General features: G+C 40.3%; 1 protein-coding gene across 1 annotated transcript in view; it reads left to right on the top strand.

Annotated features, from left to right (window-relative positions):
* LOC115097565 overlaps window positions 1-14984 on the top strand; it is a 96965-nt gene extending 81981 nt beyond the window's left edge. Inside the window, exons 6-7 of the mRNA XM_029613502.1 lie at window positions 4533-4621; window positions 10471-14984. Coding sequence (XP_029469362.1) covers window positions 4533-4621; window positions 10471-11772 — 1391 coding nt within the window. The 3' untranslated portion in view covers window positions 11773-14984. The remainder of the gene's footprint in view (window positions 1-4532; window positions 4622-10470) is intronic.
* The last annotated feature ends 1342 nt before the right edge of the window (window positions 14985-16326 follow it).

Genomic DNA, 16326 nt, shown 5'->3' with positions numbered 1-16326 from the left:
TCACAAGGCAGGCAGAGGTCAGGATCCAGGCAGCAAACAGAATGGTTAAGGAGCAGGCCAAGGTCAGTACCAGAGAGACAGTCCGAGGGTACTACCTGGGGCGACAGGCAGAACAAGGCTGGAACAGTAGGATGCTGGAACAAGACTGTGAACGTGGAGGCAAACTAGTACACTTACAGTGCTGACCCGATTGCCAAGGCAAGGAAATGCAAGCAGGGACTTCCTTATATCGTACGTTCAATCAGGGCACGCCATGGAGCTAGGACCCGCCGCTGGCCCTACGCGAGGCTGGTGGTCCGCTCACATATAGGGGCGTGGCCAACGCCACTGGGGACGCTGAACTCCGGCGTGAGGCCTGGTGCGCAGTGGAAGGCCCGGAGGAGCTCGCGGCTGCCACTGGGGAGGCCGACCCATGACCTGCAGAGGAGCTAGCGAGCTGAGCAGGTCCGTGTGCGGGCCGGGGTGCGCAACAGGTTGAGGTATGTGGTAAGTGAAGTACCTTTTATTAGCAGCTGATTTAATCCTGTTTGTCATCATCGTTGTTGTCACAATGGGATAAAATGTTTGTCCCTAGAAAAAGGAAGGGTGTTAGTAAAAATGTGATATGACTATAGGTACTTAAATACAAAAGTCAGATGAAGCCGATTCCAAAACCTAAACTATATTGAACATGAAGGAATCACATATGTTACAATCATATTTTGCAGTCTCATGTGTACACACTAGTTGTCACGTCATTTACTTCATCCTGCCCCTGAGCTTGTAGTATGAGCACTCTTTATTCTGATACCAATTCCCAAAATTTTAGTATTAGGAGTACTGCTGCATTAGAGCCAAGATCGGCCAACGATGTTCCTGTACTTGTAGGAATAACATCAAGTCCCCTGAAGAAGGCGTGAGTCGCACGCTGAAACATTGCCAATGTTGGGTGTTTGAGGATGTGAGCAACGCAGCGGGCGATAGTGGGCAATCGTAACACAAGCAGCAAAGTCGGAACAGCTCCGCAATTGGAAAATAAGCAGCCAAGTCCGAACAACTTTGGTTGTTAACAAGAGATTGAGATAAGTTTCGTTAGTAATAACAGGGTTTCACTTTATGGGAAATTATGAACAAATAATAAGTTAAATAATTTAAATAAGTGCTGGGAGAAAAAGATATAGCAATGTAGCGCGGCGCGCGTGAGGGATGGACCACTTCCCCGGCGATCTTCCGTCTGCACCATCCGAGGGAAGGGGTTGTGGATGAGCTGAAAGGGGAGGGGATTGACTGAGGGGAGGGAGGAAGGTGAGAGGGAGAATAGAGGTGGGAGGGAGAATGGGGAGGAGAGGTGGAAGGGAGAATGAGAGGGAAGGAGTGGGAAGGAAATGGACCAAAATTTTAAATGTAGCCCGTTGTTACGGGCTTAATGGCTAGTTTTATATATACTTTGTATTTACATTTGGGGAGTGGGTGTTACAATCATATTACTTACCACCTCCTTTGTTTTCCGAGCAGATATTTAGGAGCCAATGACACAGTGCGGCATGTTGTCTAGTAACGAAAATGCTTGGAGAGGTTACATTCAAGCAGGGATATACTCAAGCATTCAAGTATCAAAAATCATTAGTTTTAAAAATCTCTCATCTATTTGTGATAATTGAAACGTATTCTTATACACATTGTTTTACTGTTTTAAAAGGGTTTTATGCATACATTGTTTTCTGTGGTTGGTATGGGTTGATTGTGTAACATTATTTAGATAGGGTCTTTATGTACGAGTGCATGCAAGTAGTGTTTTTATAGAATATGATTAGCAGTCTTGAAGCAACACAGCACAGCCACTGAAGTAAGGCGCGTGCGCAGTTTCATGAGCAGTGCCAATGCTCCGGCTGTGAACGCGGTCACGTGATGACAGACGCGTGCGCAGTTTCATGAGCAGTGCCAATGCTCCCGCTGTGAACGCGGTCACGTGATGACAGACGCGTGCGCAGTTTCATGAGCAGTGCCAAGGCTCCCGCTGTGAACGCGGTCACGTGATGACAGGCGCTCCGGAAACCGGATTTTTTTTCCCCTCCCCTTCCCTCAGATTACTTTCCCCAAAAGCCGGAAAAATTCTAAGAGGAGTCTCGGCTGATAGCAGTAGCAACAACAACAACGCGGGCCCCAGGCGGTTTGAGTGAGTGCCAGCTTCCCTCCCTGTGGGGCGGAAGGTAGGCCTGTGTTCTGGTGTGCGTGGGAGTGGCGGAGGCTGCTGGAAGGCTCAGGCAGATCGTCGCCCTGTACAGATTCCGCCTTCCCCTACCCCTCCCCCCTTTAGTTGGGTGTCATGCAATTGCAAAGCGAGCCTGGCCTCTCTCACTCGGTGTTGACGCTGGCCCCGCAGACCTCTTTTTCCTACACATGTATGATTGCTACCTCATCCCGAGTCAACCACAACTGCCTGCTTGCAATGGGGAAAAAGCAGGGATGCATCAGTCTGTTCAGTTGTCTCAGGTTGCGGAGGCAATACTAGTAGTATGCATGTAAAAGGTGTGGGAGACCGATTAACTTCTCTATAATCTATATTCTGATGGCAAATAGATTTATGTATGGATGTCATTATATGACTCTTGTCATTGTCACAGAGCTATAATTCAGGTGTGGAATTAAAACAACAAACTTGTAAACTTGACCAAAAATAGCAGTTTTACTAAAAATGTTGCATAAAATGAAAAAAAATCAAAAAGAAAACCAGTGGCTGCCAACAGGGGAGAATGCGCTGAGCCTGTTGCTATGAGGTACTATGGAGAGGACAAAGTGCCCTGAGGACAAAATACGAGGAAAAGTGGAGAGATCTGAGTCAGGTACCCTGAGGTCCCGAGGGAAAGGAAGATCCACCAGACTTTAGGGGCACCCAGATTAGAATCTAGCTGAGTGATCAGTAGCAGAGGGTAGTGGTAAATGGAATTGACTCTCAGGAAAGAAAGGTGATTAGTGGCATGCCTCAGGGAGAGGACCTGGAGCTGATCTTGTTCAATATCTTTGTGAGCAATAATGCAGTGGGATTAGGAAAAAAATATTTCTTGTGTAATGTAGTGGACCCGTCCGATAGAGGAAATGGAATGAGAAGTAATTTAAGAAAGCTTAAAGAGTTGTTGCCTGTTTGGCAAAAACAAAAACAGATTTATGCATTTTGGATGCAGAAATTCAAAGGACATACTGATGTCTACAAAGCAAGAAAGAGATCTTGGGGTGATGATATCTGATGATTTCAAGGCAAGGAAGCAGTGAGACAAGGTAGTGCTCAGAGCAGAAGGGGTGCTAAGAGGCATAGTGATTATGCTGCTGTATAGGTCACTAGTAAGACCTCACCTAGAATATTGTGTCCAATTCTGGAGGCCTTACCTCTGCAATATTTAGAAGGGCTAGCAGAATGGTGCAGGATATGCATCAGATGCCCTGTGAGATGAGCCTAAAAAATCTGGACATATATAAAATATGATAGAAACATTCACATACTTGAAATGTATTAATAATGTATAAACCTGTTTCAAGGGAAAGGAAGTTCTAGATTAAGGGGTCATGATACGAGTAAAGTTTCATTGGGGTAGACTGAGGATAAATCTCTGGAAATATTTTTTCATGGAATGGGCAGTAGAAGCATGAAACACCCTCCCTGGGTGGATGGCAGCTAAGTCAGTAATAGTTTTCAGAGGGCATGATATAAGGATGGAGAGTCCTTAATTGTTAAAATTGGTGTGTCAGGGGAGCAAGAATAAATGGCAAATTGGTTAATATGAAATATTATGGTAACACAAGCAGCCACATAGCTGGGTTTGTCTGACAGGCTGCGATGGTAGAATTGATTAGCAGTTGATTCTATCTGGGAGGCTGCAAGTGCTGTAATAACTAGAAATCCTAGTAGAAATGTAGGTGTTCACATAGCTGGATCTGTCTGGCAGACTATGCAGGGGACCTAAGAGATCAGATATTTGAGCAATGGCCACATTAGCATTGCGTATTGAATAAATTATTACAGAATCTGATGGTTGTAAGTGGGGATCTTATATGCTCTTCTGCCCAGGATGGTAGAATACAAAGGAAGAAGACAAAAAAGATTATCCTTGATAAGGAGAAATTTTGCTGGTGGTCACACTCTGTGGCAGACAGATGGGATGTGTCCTTAACAGTATATACCGACATTCAAATGAATATCACATTGGTTTACATACAACTGGGGTACAAAAAAACTTAACAGATAGAAAGGAAGAATAGTAGTTACATCTTAACAGAGAAATCGTAAGGAATGGGGGCAAGAAAGAAGAACAGTCAGGGAGACCTAGAGAGAGAAGGAGGAGACCAGCAAGGAGGATGCAGTTCCTTATAATGACTTTAAGAATGCTTATATTACAAGATGTATATAACAGAACTTATATTACAAGCTATATAACAGTTATGTAGCAATAGTTATTACATTATATTACAATTATGTTACAAGGCTAGGTGGTCAGGGGTATGGTTGGATTACGTAAATGCTTGTTTGAACAGCCAGGTTTTTGACTTTTTTTTGAAAGTGGTTGCACAGTGTTCAAGTCGTAGGTCTGGTGGCATCGAATTCCATTACGTAGGACCTGCTATGGACAGGGCTCGTTCTCGGGTGGAGGTGAGCTGGGTGAATTTGTGTGGGGGGGTTGACCGGGCACCTAGGTAGGCGGATCTAGTTGGTCTGTTGGAGGTAAGAAACTGGAGAGAATCGTTGAGCCAATGAATCTCACTATTGTGAAGGATTTTGTGGATAATAGGCTTTTATGAAGGATTCTAGCTGGGATTGGTAGCCTGTGGAGATCTCTGAGGATTGGAGTAATGTGGTTCGATCTGCGTGAGTTGGTGAGAATTCTGGCTGCTGCATTTTGCAGCATTTGCAGCGGTTTGGTAGTGATCGCGGGCAGTCCCAGGAGTAGGGCATTGCAGTAGTCGATCTTTGTGAATAGAGTGGCTTGGAGGACTGTTCGGAAGTCGCTGTGGTGTAAGAGGGGTCTTAATTTCTTCAGTATGTGTAGTTTATAGAAGCAGTCCTTTGTTATGTTGGTTATGTGTTTTTGGAAATTGAGGTGATTAGCCAGGGTGACCCCTAGATTTCTGACATGTTGTGAGAAGGAATGTGAGAACAGAATAACTGTTAACACTGGATGGAGTAAGTGGTCTTTTTTTGGGGGGTGGGGGGGCAGGGTTTGCCATCATTTACTATGCTATTTTGTAACAAATGCACTGGTGCATCTCTGGGCTAATCACTTTCTTTATAGATCTCTTGTTATGCCTTTTGCTACTGACCAGTTATAAACCTTTTTGTGAAGAATGCTAGGGTGCATGGGGGTAGGAGTGGGGAGGAGAGAGGTTGGAGAGAGAGAAAAAAAGTGATTGTACCTTCATATAAGTCATTAATGAGAGCTTATCCTGTTTATTTATTATTTTAAATCTTTTCTATACCGTCGTTTGGTGTGGACCGTCACAACTGTTTACATTAAGGCACATAAAAGTAATAATGCTGCAATTTGTCCGATTACAAAAGTGCCATAAGGTTCGGTAACATAGTGATCAATATTAAATGTTAAATGTAATGAATCTTGTACAGGTCTCTCTATCTCGGTTTTGATTACAGAATTAACTTTAAAATTGTGACTGTCCTTTAAAAACCTCACATTTAGTGAATACAGCAGTGTGTGTGGGTGTTTTATTGTTCGTGCTTTGCTTGTCCCTGGTTTCTATTGACCCTTCTCTTTCTGAAAAGCTTGTTGAAAGAGCCAGGTTTTTAAACCTTTTCTAAAGGTTTTGCTGTCTCTTTGTAATCTTAAATCTAGGGGCATGGAATTCCATAGTATGGGTCCTGCCAGTGATAGTGCTCTCTCTCGTACTTGTGTTAGTCTTGCAGTTTTGACTGATGGAATAGTTAGGAGTGCTTTATTTGCTGACCTTAGGTTTCTGTTAGGGACGTGTACATGGAGGGCTGTATTTAACCAGTCTGCATGTTCGTTATGTATTAACTTATGTATGGTGCACAGTGTTTTGTATTGTATTCTTTGTTCAATGGGAAGCCAGTGTAGTTCAGCTAGTGTTTCAGTGATGTGATCTCTTTTACTTTTGCCAGTTAAAATTCTTGCAGCTGAGTTTTGCAGAACCTGCAATGGTCTTAGTGAGGTGTATGGAAGACCTAGTAGAAGTGCATTACAATAATCACTGCTTGCAAATATTAATGCTTGAAGTACTGATTGAAAGTTAGCAGTTGTCAGAAGTGGTTTAAGTCTCATGAGGACCATGAGTTTAGCGTATCCTTCCCTTACTTTTAGAGATATGTGTTGTTTTAAGCTTAGTTTGGTGTCAATTATTACTCCTAGATTCCGTACTTTCTCTGCAAGTATTATTTGTTGGTTGTTTTTTTAGTGTGATTGGGTTTTGTTTGATTTCCATATTTTTTTTTCTTTCTAAATGTAAGAATTCTGTCTTTTCTATATTGATTACTAATTCCATTTGGTTTAGTAGCTGTTTAATGATATCTAGATACATGTTGGCTAAGTTTAATGTTTTCTCGTTTGTATCATCAATGGGTAAAATTAATTGGATATCATCAGCGTATATATAGTGTGTGATTCCTAAACCAGCTAGCAGGTGGCATAGAGGTAGCAAGTATATGTTGAAAAGTGTGGCGGAGAGGGCAGATCCTTGTGTTACTCCTGTTTGAAGGTTTATTTTTTCTGATATAGCGTCTTTAATTTGTACCTGAAAATATGTCACTGAGATATGAACTAAACCACTTGATAGTTTTGTTGTTTAAGCCTATTTCTTCTAGTCTATTTAAGAGTATGTCATGATTTACAGTGTCAAATGCTGCTGACAGGTCAAGCATCACTAGAATGTAATGTTTACCGTTATCAAAACCCCTCAATGTTATCTGTAAGTGCAATCAGAAGTGTCTCTGTGCTATAGTGTTTTCGAAAGCCATGTTGTGAAGGATATAGGATGTTATTGTTATCAAGGTGTTCTGCTAGTTGCTTTTGTATAGTTTTTTCTATTAATTTTGCGATTAAGGGTAGGTTCGATACTGGTCTGTATTCTGGAGACCATATCTCTAGAAGGATATAAATGAAGTAGATGTAGTCCCAAGAACGGCTATCAAAATGGTACAGAGTCTGTGTGCCATAAGCTCCACAAAGTGAGACTTAAGAACCTAAATATGTCTCCCCTACTGACAAGACAGAGTGAAGGACATGATAGAGAGATTCAAATACATCAAGGGTATTCATGTGGAAGAAGCAATCATTTTTCAGTGGAAAGGAAGTTTTAATGTATGGGATCGAGATATATGGCTCAAAGGTATAAACTTGGGTACAGCACAAATAAGTATTTCTTCGCAGAAAGGATAGTGTATACCTGGAACAACCTCTCTGAGGAGGTAGTGAAAGAAAATACAGTAACAGAATTCAGGAGAGCTTGGGATAAGTACAGAGATGTGGCGATATGAGGGTAAAGCTTGAGGTAGGGTAAGGCTCTATAGTATTGCATCATAAGTAGGCAGACTTGCATGGTTTTAGGATCCTTATCTGCTATCATTTTCTCTGTTTCTGTTATCTGCAAGGTTTCCTCCCAGAAGCTGTTGCTTATCAGTATTTACTTTGATTATGGCTCTGTTGAAATTGGGCCCCAGAGTTGAATATTTGACTGTTCTTTTGGGAAACTGTACCCAAGTAATTGAATTCTTTATCTTAATTTTTTCTTTGGAGGAGAATTCCTTACAGTGGCAGTGTGAACTGGTAAAGGGTTTCGCATCCATACTAGGTGAAAGTATTACTTGAGCTATAATATGGATTTTATTATTTTATATGGTGCCAGCAGTGTAAGCTGCATTGTACGGTAGATATACATGGATTGTCAATGGACTGCAATACAGTTTAAATACAGCTGACCATATTTATAATGTTCAGGAAGACAGGATTCCCTACTTCATCAATCCTACAATGTTAAGAGTGGAAATTGTGATAGAAGGGACTAGAATTTGTGCATAGTGGTGTGACACAGTCTATTAGTTGAGGATTAAGAAAGGGAGACCATATGTCAGAAGATATTGGGGGGGGGGGGGGGGCGGCGGCAAAGGTGACCTATGTTAAAAAAAAAAAAAAAAAAAAAAAGTGAAATGGATGTGGTGGCAGAGGCACTTGCATGGGCCAGCAGAGCAATAAATGCTGGCTGGTAGAGAGAAGAAAACCAAACAAAAACCATTTTTCTCCAAAATAAATGAGCAAAAAAAGAGGAGAGTAAACCGGCACCCCCCCCCCCCCCCCAAAGCTCCTGCCCATAAGAACATAAGATTTTCCGTGCTTGATGAGATCAAAGGTCCATTGAGCTCAGTATCCTGACTGTGAAGATAACCAATCCAGGTTACTAGGAAGTACCCAGCAAATTCCAGAGTAGATCCAATCATTGTTACTTAGTCCCAGGGATAAGCACTGGCTTTTCCTGAGTCTGTTTGCCTAATAATTGTTTATGGGGACATTCAATGAAGTTACTACGTGATCTGTTTAAGACAAATTGGAGACCTTTTTTTTTTTTTTACTCTGCTCATAATTAAACTCTGGCATTCTTTGTTAGAGGATGTGATGAAAGCTGTTAGTGTAGCTGGTTTTAAATAAGGTTTAGACAAGTTCCCGGAAGAAAAGTCCATAAACCATTATTAAGGTGGACTTGAGGAAATTCAGTGCTTATCTATTGACCTTTTGGTTTCCTGCCAGATACTTGTGACCTGGATTGGCCTCTACTAGAAAGAGGATGCTGGGCTTGATGGACCTTTCGTCTGACTCAATATGGCAAATCTTATGTTCTTAAATATAAATCATATGACACAGTGCATTGGCCTCTTTGAACCCCTCTTTGTTAATTTCCATAATTCATGAAAAGAACTTTCAGAGCTTCTGGAATCGGTTTATAATTGTTCACAAAAACAAAGTAACTGGGTTTGCCAGAAATCTTTTGAAACAGCACTGGCAAATTTTATTTTTCTTTTGTAGTGCTAGGAAAAGTCTTGTTGCCTCTTAATCTGGAAGGGTTAAGGTTATATGAATAATCTGATTCTAGTTTAAACTCTCCTTCCACTAATCTTTAAAAATGCAGAAAGTGACAAAAGCGCTACAATTTTGAGAACACATTAAACTAGCCCACAAAAACGCGAGCTAAAATATGTCTATTTCATCTACTTTTGAGTAATTTTCACGATGACAGCTCCCATCCTATCTTCTTTCTGGCATGGAAATTGAATCCATTTGCCTTGCTCTATCAATGCCTAACATCGAGAGGGATCTTAATTGCTATTGCTATGCGACTGCAATACTTGGGATTATATATTTTAAAAAAATGCGTTTATTTGTCCTTTAAAATGTATAAATAATATGTAACATGTTTCCCTTGCTTTCTACCATTTCACTTCCCACATACCAGAAAAGCACTGGCTTCGAGTAGGATTCAGGTCTCATTTCTTTAGGTGCCTTGTTAGATGTGTGCCAAGCCCTTCTCTAGGAGACTGGGGAGAGATTTCAGCAGAAACCAGCAGTGAAGCGCTGGTGCTTGAGCTGGGGGTGCAGAGCACACAGCTCCTGTTAATTGGGCTGGTATAGATAATTCTGTTAACTGAATTGTAGTAACCCTGGCCGATTTCCATGCAGCCAACAGTGATTTTTTTTATTTTACTCCACTCCCTCCATAAAGAGGTTAGCTGGAATAATCCCATGAGTATTTGGGATTTATTGCAGAGCTTTATATACAAGCTAATCATTAAACTCCTTTTTTACGGTGTTAGAGCATTATCATTGATCTTTCTTGGCATTGTCTTGGGAGAGTTTAACTTCAGGTGTACAGTCAGTTCATGTTCTAGGAACTGTGAAAGTGTACAAGCAGCCAGAATGGTGGTAGCTGCTTGCTGATTGTTTACCCTAGAGTGAACATTAGCATAAACAACTTGCCATATACATCTCAAGCCACTAAAATAATACATACTACATTATTTATTGTAATTTCTTGTTCTTTTAACCCCGTTACTTAATCCAAGTTTATCCTCCTGTTCGATGTAATTGCACTCTGTCGTGCTTGTTTAATGTTACAATGTAAACTGAATTGATATGTAGCATTTGCTACATGAATTTCGGTATATAAAAATGTTAAATAAATAAATACATTTTAATTTTTTTCTGTTCTACATGTTCAGAATTTCCCTCTAAGGGAATGTATTCTCTCCTGTTAATGACTGGGGGACGGTTAACTGATGGTCCCTGGGCTCAGACCCTCTCAACTTGGTTAATAGCTTGCTGTGTAACTACTGGTGCTACCCTCCTCACAAAACATTACTTAGTTGTAAGCAAAAAAAGTGTTGGATTGGAATGGGATCATGCACATGGAATTTATCGCTCTTAAAAGGAACTAGTAATGAAAACTTTTGAGCTAAAATGTTTTAATTTTGTTTTTATCCAGTAGGATTTGAACATGGCTGCTGACTCTGAGGTCATTTACTTCAGGTTTGACCAGCAGGGGGTTGGAGTGCTACAGAAGATGAATCTCTTGCGAGAGCAGAATTTATTTTGTGATGTTTCCATCTATATCAATGATGCGGTGTTTCATGGGCACAAGGTGGTCTTTGCAGCTTGCTCCACATTCATGAGGGACCAGTTTTTGCTCAATCAATCCAAACAGATGCGAATCACCATCCTACAAAGTGCTGAGGTTGGGCGAAAGTTGCTGTTGTCCTGTTACACTGGTGTTCTGGAGGTCAAAAAGAAGGAACTTTTAAAATACCTTACTGCAGCAAGTTACCTTCAGATGGTCCATATTGTAGAAAAGTGCACCGAAGCTTTGTCAAGGTATCTGGAAAGTGAATCTTCTGTAGATGACAGCACTTCAAATATTCAGAATTGTCACTCGCCTATTATTGAACACGAAAATGAAGATGAGAGCATAGATAAAGACTGTGAGATTATCGAGCTCTCTGAAGACAGTCCTCTAAATTTAGAATTCCAAGTGAAACCTGAAAAAGAGAGTATTTTACAGCCTGAAATTCAAAGTTCAATGCCAGAGAAAGATGAGTTGAAAAGTGCAGATATTTCTGCAGTGGAAATGGATTACAAAGATAATGAAATTTGCATTTTTAGAATGGATGGTGTAACTAATGGTGCAGCCGGTGTGGAAAGCAGCCAGTTTGCCCAGCCATGTTCCTCCTCTAAAACAAATTTATATTTTCCCGAAACCCAGCATTCCTTAATTAATTCTACAGTTGAAAGCAGAGTGATTGAAATGCCAGGTAACCATTTCCAAGGATTTGTTCCTGAAAGTACAGAAGGAAGTTCCAACACAACCATGTTCCAAGGTTTTCAGAATGTGGAAGGAGTCCCTTCCTGGCGTCACCAGTGTCCCAAATGTCCTCGTGGGTTTCTGCATCTTGAAAACTATCTCCGGCACTTGAAGATGCACAAACTGTTTTTGTGCTTACAGTGTGGGAAGACGTTTACACAAAAGAAAAATCTTAACAGGCACATTCGAGGACACATGGGGATCAGACCTTTTCAGTGCTCAGTTTGCCTGAAAACATTCACAGCCAAAAGTACTCTCCAGGACCACTTGAATATACATAGTGGAGATAGGCCATACAAGTGTCATTGCTGTGACATGGATTTTAAACACAAATCTGCCTTGAAAAAGCATTTGAATTCAGTTCATGGGAGGCCTAATGGTGAGAAGCCAAGCCTTGATGCCATCACCAAGATCACCATAGACTATGATTAATGTTAGGTTGTAGAAAGCCTCTGTTACCTCAGTTGAGGTAAATAAAACAAGACTTAAAGCATTTCAGCATACTATGTTCATTTAAAGCTCTTTCTGCCTCATGCTGTACTACATTTTCCAAACCTAGCCATGGTATGTTTGTTTCTCCTGTCTGAGCAATTTAATACAAGGGATTATGATTTTTGTCATTTTCTGCTTTAGAGATGACCATTAATACAAGGGGAAAGCCAGAAACTAGTTGGGTCTGTGGCACTGCACTAGAAATTAAATTGGCCAGACTAGACCTAATAAATCCTTATCTGCCATCATTTCTTTGTATTTGAGTAGGTGGACCTTTTATTCTTTTTTTTTATGATAGACTGAAGTAGGTATTTTGAATACAGTATTTTTTTGTTTTTTATGTTACTTAAAATACGTTTTATAATTGTTGGGTATGAGCTTTTTATTGAAGCATTAATGTCACTATTTTAAAACCATTTTTTTGAACCGCAGCAGGTCATTCTGTGCATTAGAAGCTTCTCTTTATGTACTGTTGACATCAGCCTGCTAATCAGGAGTCCAAAGTCAACTAAAAATCAGTTTAAAAATTGACACTAAATTAAATTATACCTGAGAGAGCTGCTTGTTCAACAGCTACAAATCAGAAAATCATTCGAGCATAGATTTCCTGATAAAAGGGTTTGACATCTATCCATGGGACAATTAGCTTTTTTTTATATTCTGTGTTTTATACTGCTTAGCATTCTAAACTCTAAATGTGCTACATAATTTTTTTATGGCTTTGAAATCATTAGCTGCAGACTCAAGAGTATGTGATAACTGGTATTTTAAAGCTTGAATACATTTCTACTAAACGAAAAGCAATCTTTCGTAAAACCCATGACAACCACATTTGTAACGATGAGCATTAGCTGTTAATTTTAAACACTACTACAACAGTGAAAGCCTTTGTTGCTTTCTAAACTGTACAACTTTAAAAAAATATTTCTTACCAGCTTGCTTTTTCCATTTGTGTTCTGGAGCAAGGCTATAAAATACCTTTTTGGAAACGTAAGATAAATATGCTATGCATGTTTGTAAAGGGGAGTTAGTGTTCACTGGAGACTAAACTAAAATGAAAAAAATCTAGGGCACTGAAAAGATAGTGGCATTTTTTTATTTTGCTGTTTGGGAACAATACCTGCACATCTGTGTTCATGTTTCTTCATGAATGAGCTCTAAGCAAATAAACTATTGTGCTAAAGTAACTGTGTGCACTATGCCCAGGGAGATAAAGTATGTGCAGTCCATCTAGAATGTACTTGAATTGGTGATGGACCCTAGTTCTCAGTGTATGGAACTCATGCTTCACAAGGAGTGCATTTCAAGAATTATTGACTTGATTATACAACCCCCTATCCTGCACATAACATTTGGGTCTTACTGCCACCCAAGAACTAATACTTTTGAATTTTAGAAATTGTCATGAATTCTTTTAATCTAGAAGTGATGAATGTCTCAGGCTTGGGTTAGTTTTGATGCTGACTTGCTTCCTTTTCAAGAGGAAACGGAGAAACGAAATTTAGGAAGAAAGGAAGAATTTAAAACTAATTCTTAATTTCATTTATTAAATGTATGAATTGCTTTATACTAAATCCAAATTGATTAACATCATACATAAAAACATTTGCTCCACTAATTAAATACTTCAAAATACAAAAGTATGTTTAGTATAAAATGACAATAAATGAGGCAGTTATATTCTACTAGGAGGAAGAATAGTCAAAGTAAGATTTCTTGCATATTACATAGAAGAGAGTATCAGACTGTAATCCTCATCAGAGTCATAAAACAGAAAGTTATATCTTCTTTTCCCCTGGTGGGTTTCTTTCTTTTTTTTTTTTTTTAGTGCTTTTCATCACATGTGAAAAGTGCTTATAGTGTGGTTCTTTAGATTCATTTTGCCTGGAGGCATGACAGCTTTCATTAAAGCAGACAGGTCAGATTCAAACTTTGATGGTCGATCATCCATGGTCATGGAATTTATGATATTGAAATTCACCAGAACCTGATCAGTGGCTGTCAGAACATAAGGAGAAGTTCATCAAAAACTTGTTGTTGAGGATTTTCTTTCCCTGTGTTGTGTTATAGACAAAAGCTGGAAAGTGTTGCAAAGTCTATGTATATTCATGATTTTGGTCACTTTATTCCCTTACTGCTTTTTTTTTTTTTTTTTAATCTAGCACTTTCCTTCTGCTTCTTTGTACTTTAAGCTCAGTCAGAACCAGGGCTGGGATATGACTTAATGAATCTTCAATTGCAACTGCCCGGGAATTTTTTCCTATTTTATATTCCCCCCTCCACCCCAGCAGTGCTTGCAGTGACAGTCCTGGGTCAGGGACTAAGCACCAGATCTCCTTCCAGCACCCTTCAGTCATGGGCCCTGAATCCATTCACCAAGTGTCACCTTTGAGCAATAACCGTGCAGCATCCCCATCCCCTGCCAACCCTGAAAGCAGAAGACCTGACTCGAGGATTGAACTGGAGAACTGCTGTATGGTAGTGTACAGCAGTGCCACTGGGCCGGCCTCAAGTTCATTATTTTTAATAGAACAAGGTTTACCTCAAAACTTGAGGAAAGCGTATTTTCTATTTCTGTGCTAATGGCTAAGCCATCTTTTAATCTTAGCTCACTACATGAAAAGTAATATAAATGGTCTAAAAGTACATTCCAACATTACCGTGTTTTAAGCACTGCTGTGAAATTTCATTAGCATGGTAAGAAAAAAGACAAATGTGGTTGTAACTATAAAAACAAGTCTTGTATCAGTCAGTCACTAGCTTGATTTGTGCCACTAGTTTGTTACATACCTCTTTTTAATTGGGCTAACACTATATTTGTGATTAGTTCTAATTTAATAGAACTTAATTATTGAAAGATGGCATATTATCAAGTTATAACTCTAAAATGCCAGACAAGCATTAGTAAAATATTATCAGTTTGTTCACCTTTATTCTCTGTTAACAAATAGGACTGTACCCTCTCACTTTTTATATTTAAGTGATATGTCTTAGTATCTTTAATATTTTCTAAATCCTTCTTTACTGTGTGGCCTCAGCAGCTCCCCAAACAGCACTTTTCAGTTCTAATCATAAAAAAAACAAAACAATTTCTCCACAGAGAATATCTTTCTTTTTTTTTTTAAATTTAGATTTATATTCCACTTTTCACACTTTTTTCAGCACTTCAAAGTGGATTACATTCAGGTACTGTAGGTATTTCCCTATCCTCAGAGGGTTTACTATCTAAGTTTGTACCTGAGGCAATGGAGAGTAAAGTGACTTGCCTAAGGTCACAAGGAGAGACAGCGGCACTCAAACCCTGGTTTCCTGGTTCATAGCCCACTGCTCTAACCACTAGGCCACTCCTCCACTCCTGCCATGAAGAAACCCACTATGAGGCTGCATATGCGGTAGGAAAATGTCTTACTGATGGACATAGTGTCTAGGACCGAATCATATTCAGTCTAACTGCTACCTCTGTGGCTTGGAAAATGGAGGACCTGCATAAGTCTCTGAAGAACTGCAGTTTTTCCTCTTATAGCAGAGCCGCCTCAAACCTCAGGTGTTGTGCTGAGCAGGAGTGGTCGAGTAAGCCTACCCCCTTTTTGGAGCAACCCTGGGGTTTCTTTGCCTTTTTGGTGTTGCGTAAATAGAAAAAGCACTATTCTCAGGCATCAAGCCTGTGGCATATATCACGTGACTCGGAGCCTAATAAGCATCATTTCTCTGAGCTGACAGCACAATCGGCACCATTGACACACAGCACCGGTGCCGTTGACGCACCAATTGAACCTTGACATAGACAATGCTTCCTGCCTCGTGCCTCAGTGTGGCACTGTTGACACACTGAGCCTTGGTGCTACAGATGCAGCTTTTCATCAAGTCGCCACTTCCATACACTTAGGGAGAATGCAGGTGCACAGGGAAATAACTACTCCTATTTCAAGAGTAATTTCCCCATTGAAATTTCTGGAGCAAGGCCTGCTTCTGGATACTACAGATCCCATCCGCTCTGTGGTGCCTTTAATTTCTAACCTGCATCCAGGATAAATTTTGCAGGGGACAGAGGGTTTGCAAGAAGATTCCATCTTGGTTTCTGAAGAGGATGTTCCACCTCCAATGCTCGTCCAGAGAACACGCCCAGCCCTTGGACCAAGTGGCAGAGTTGGCAAAGATTTTCTTTACCTCCTTGGTGGATAAGGTCAAGGACAGCAGTTTTCAACTCTCCTTCCAGAATATCTGATTTGTTTTCTCAAGGAGGAGTCCCTTTTACCCCATCCAAGGAACACACCATTGGAACTCTAGCAAGGTGGATCAAATCCTCACTATTCTTGCAGCGGAGACCAGCCAAATGGAAGACATGTTTAAAAAAGGATTGGATAAGTTCTTGGAGGAGAAGTCCATTACTTGCTATTAATTAAGTTGACTTAGAAAATAGCCACTGCTATTACTAGCAACGGTAACATGGAATAGACTTAGTTTTTGGGTACTTGCCAGGTTCTTATGGCCTGT

The sequence above is a fragment of the Rhinatrema bivittatum genome, chromosome 8, assembly GCF_901001135.1.
Source record: "Rhinatrema bivittatum chromosome 8, aRhiBiv1.1, whole genome shotgun sequence".
NCBI lineage: Eukaryota > Metazoa > Chordata > Amphibia > Gymnophiona > Rhinatrematidae > Rhinatrema > Rhinatrema bivittatum.
The sequence above is the reverse complement of the archived record's forward strand: the minus strand, read 5'-3'. Positions and strand labels throughout refer to the sequence as shown.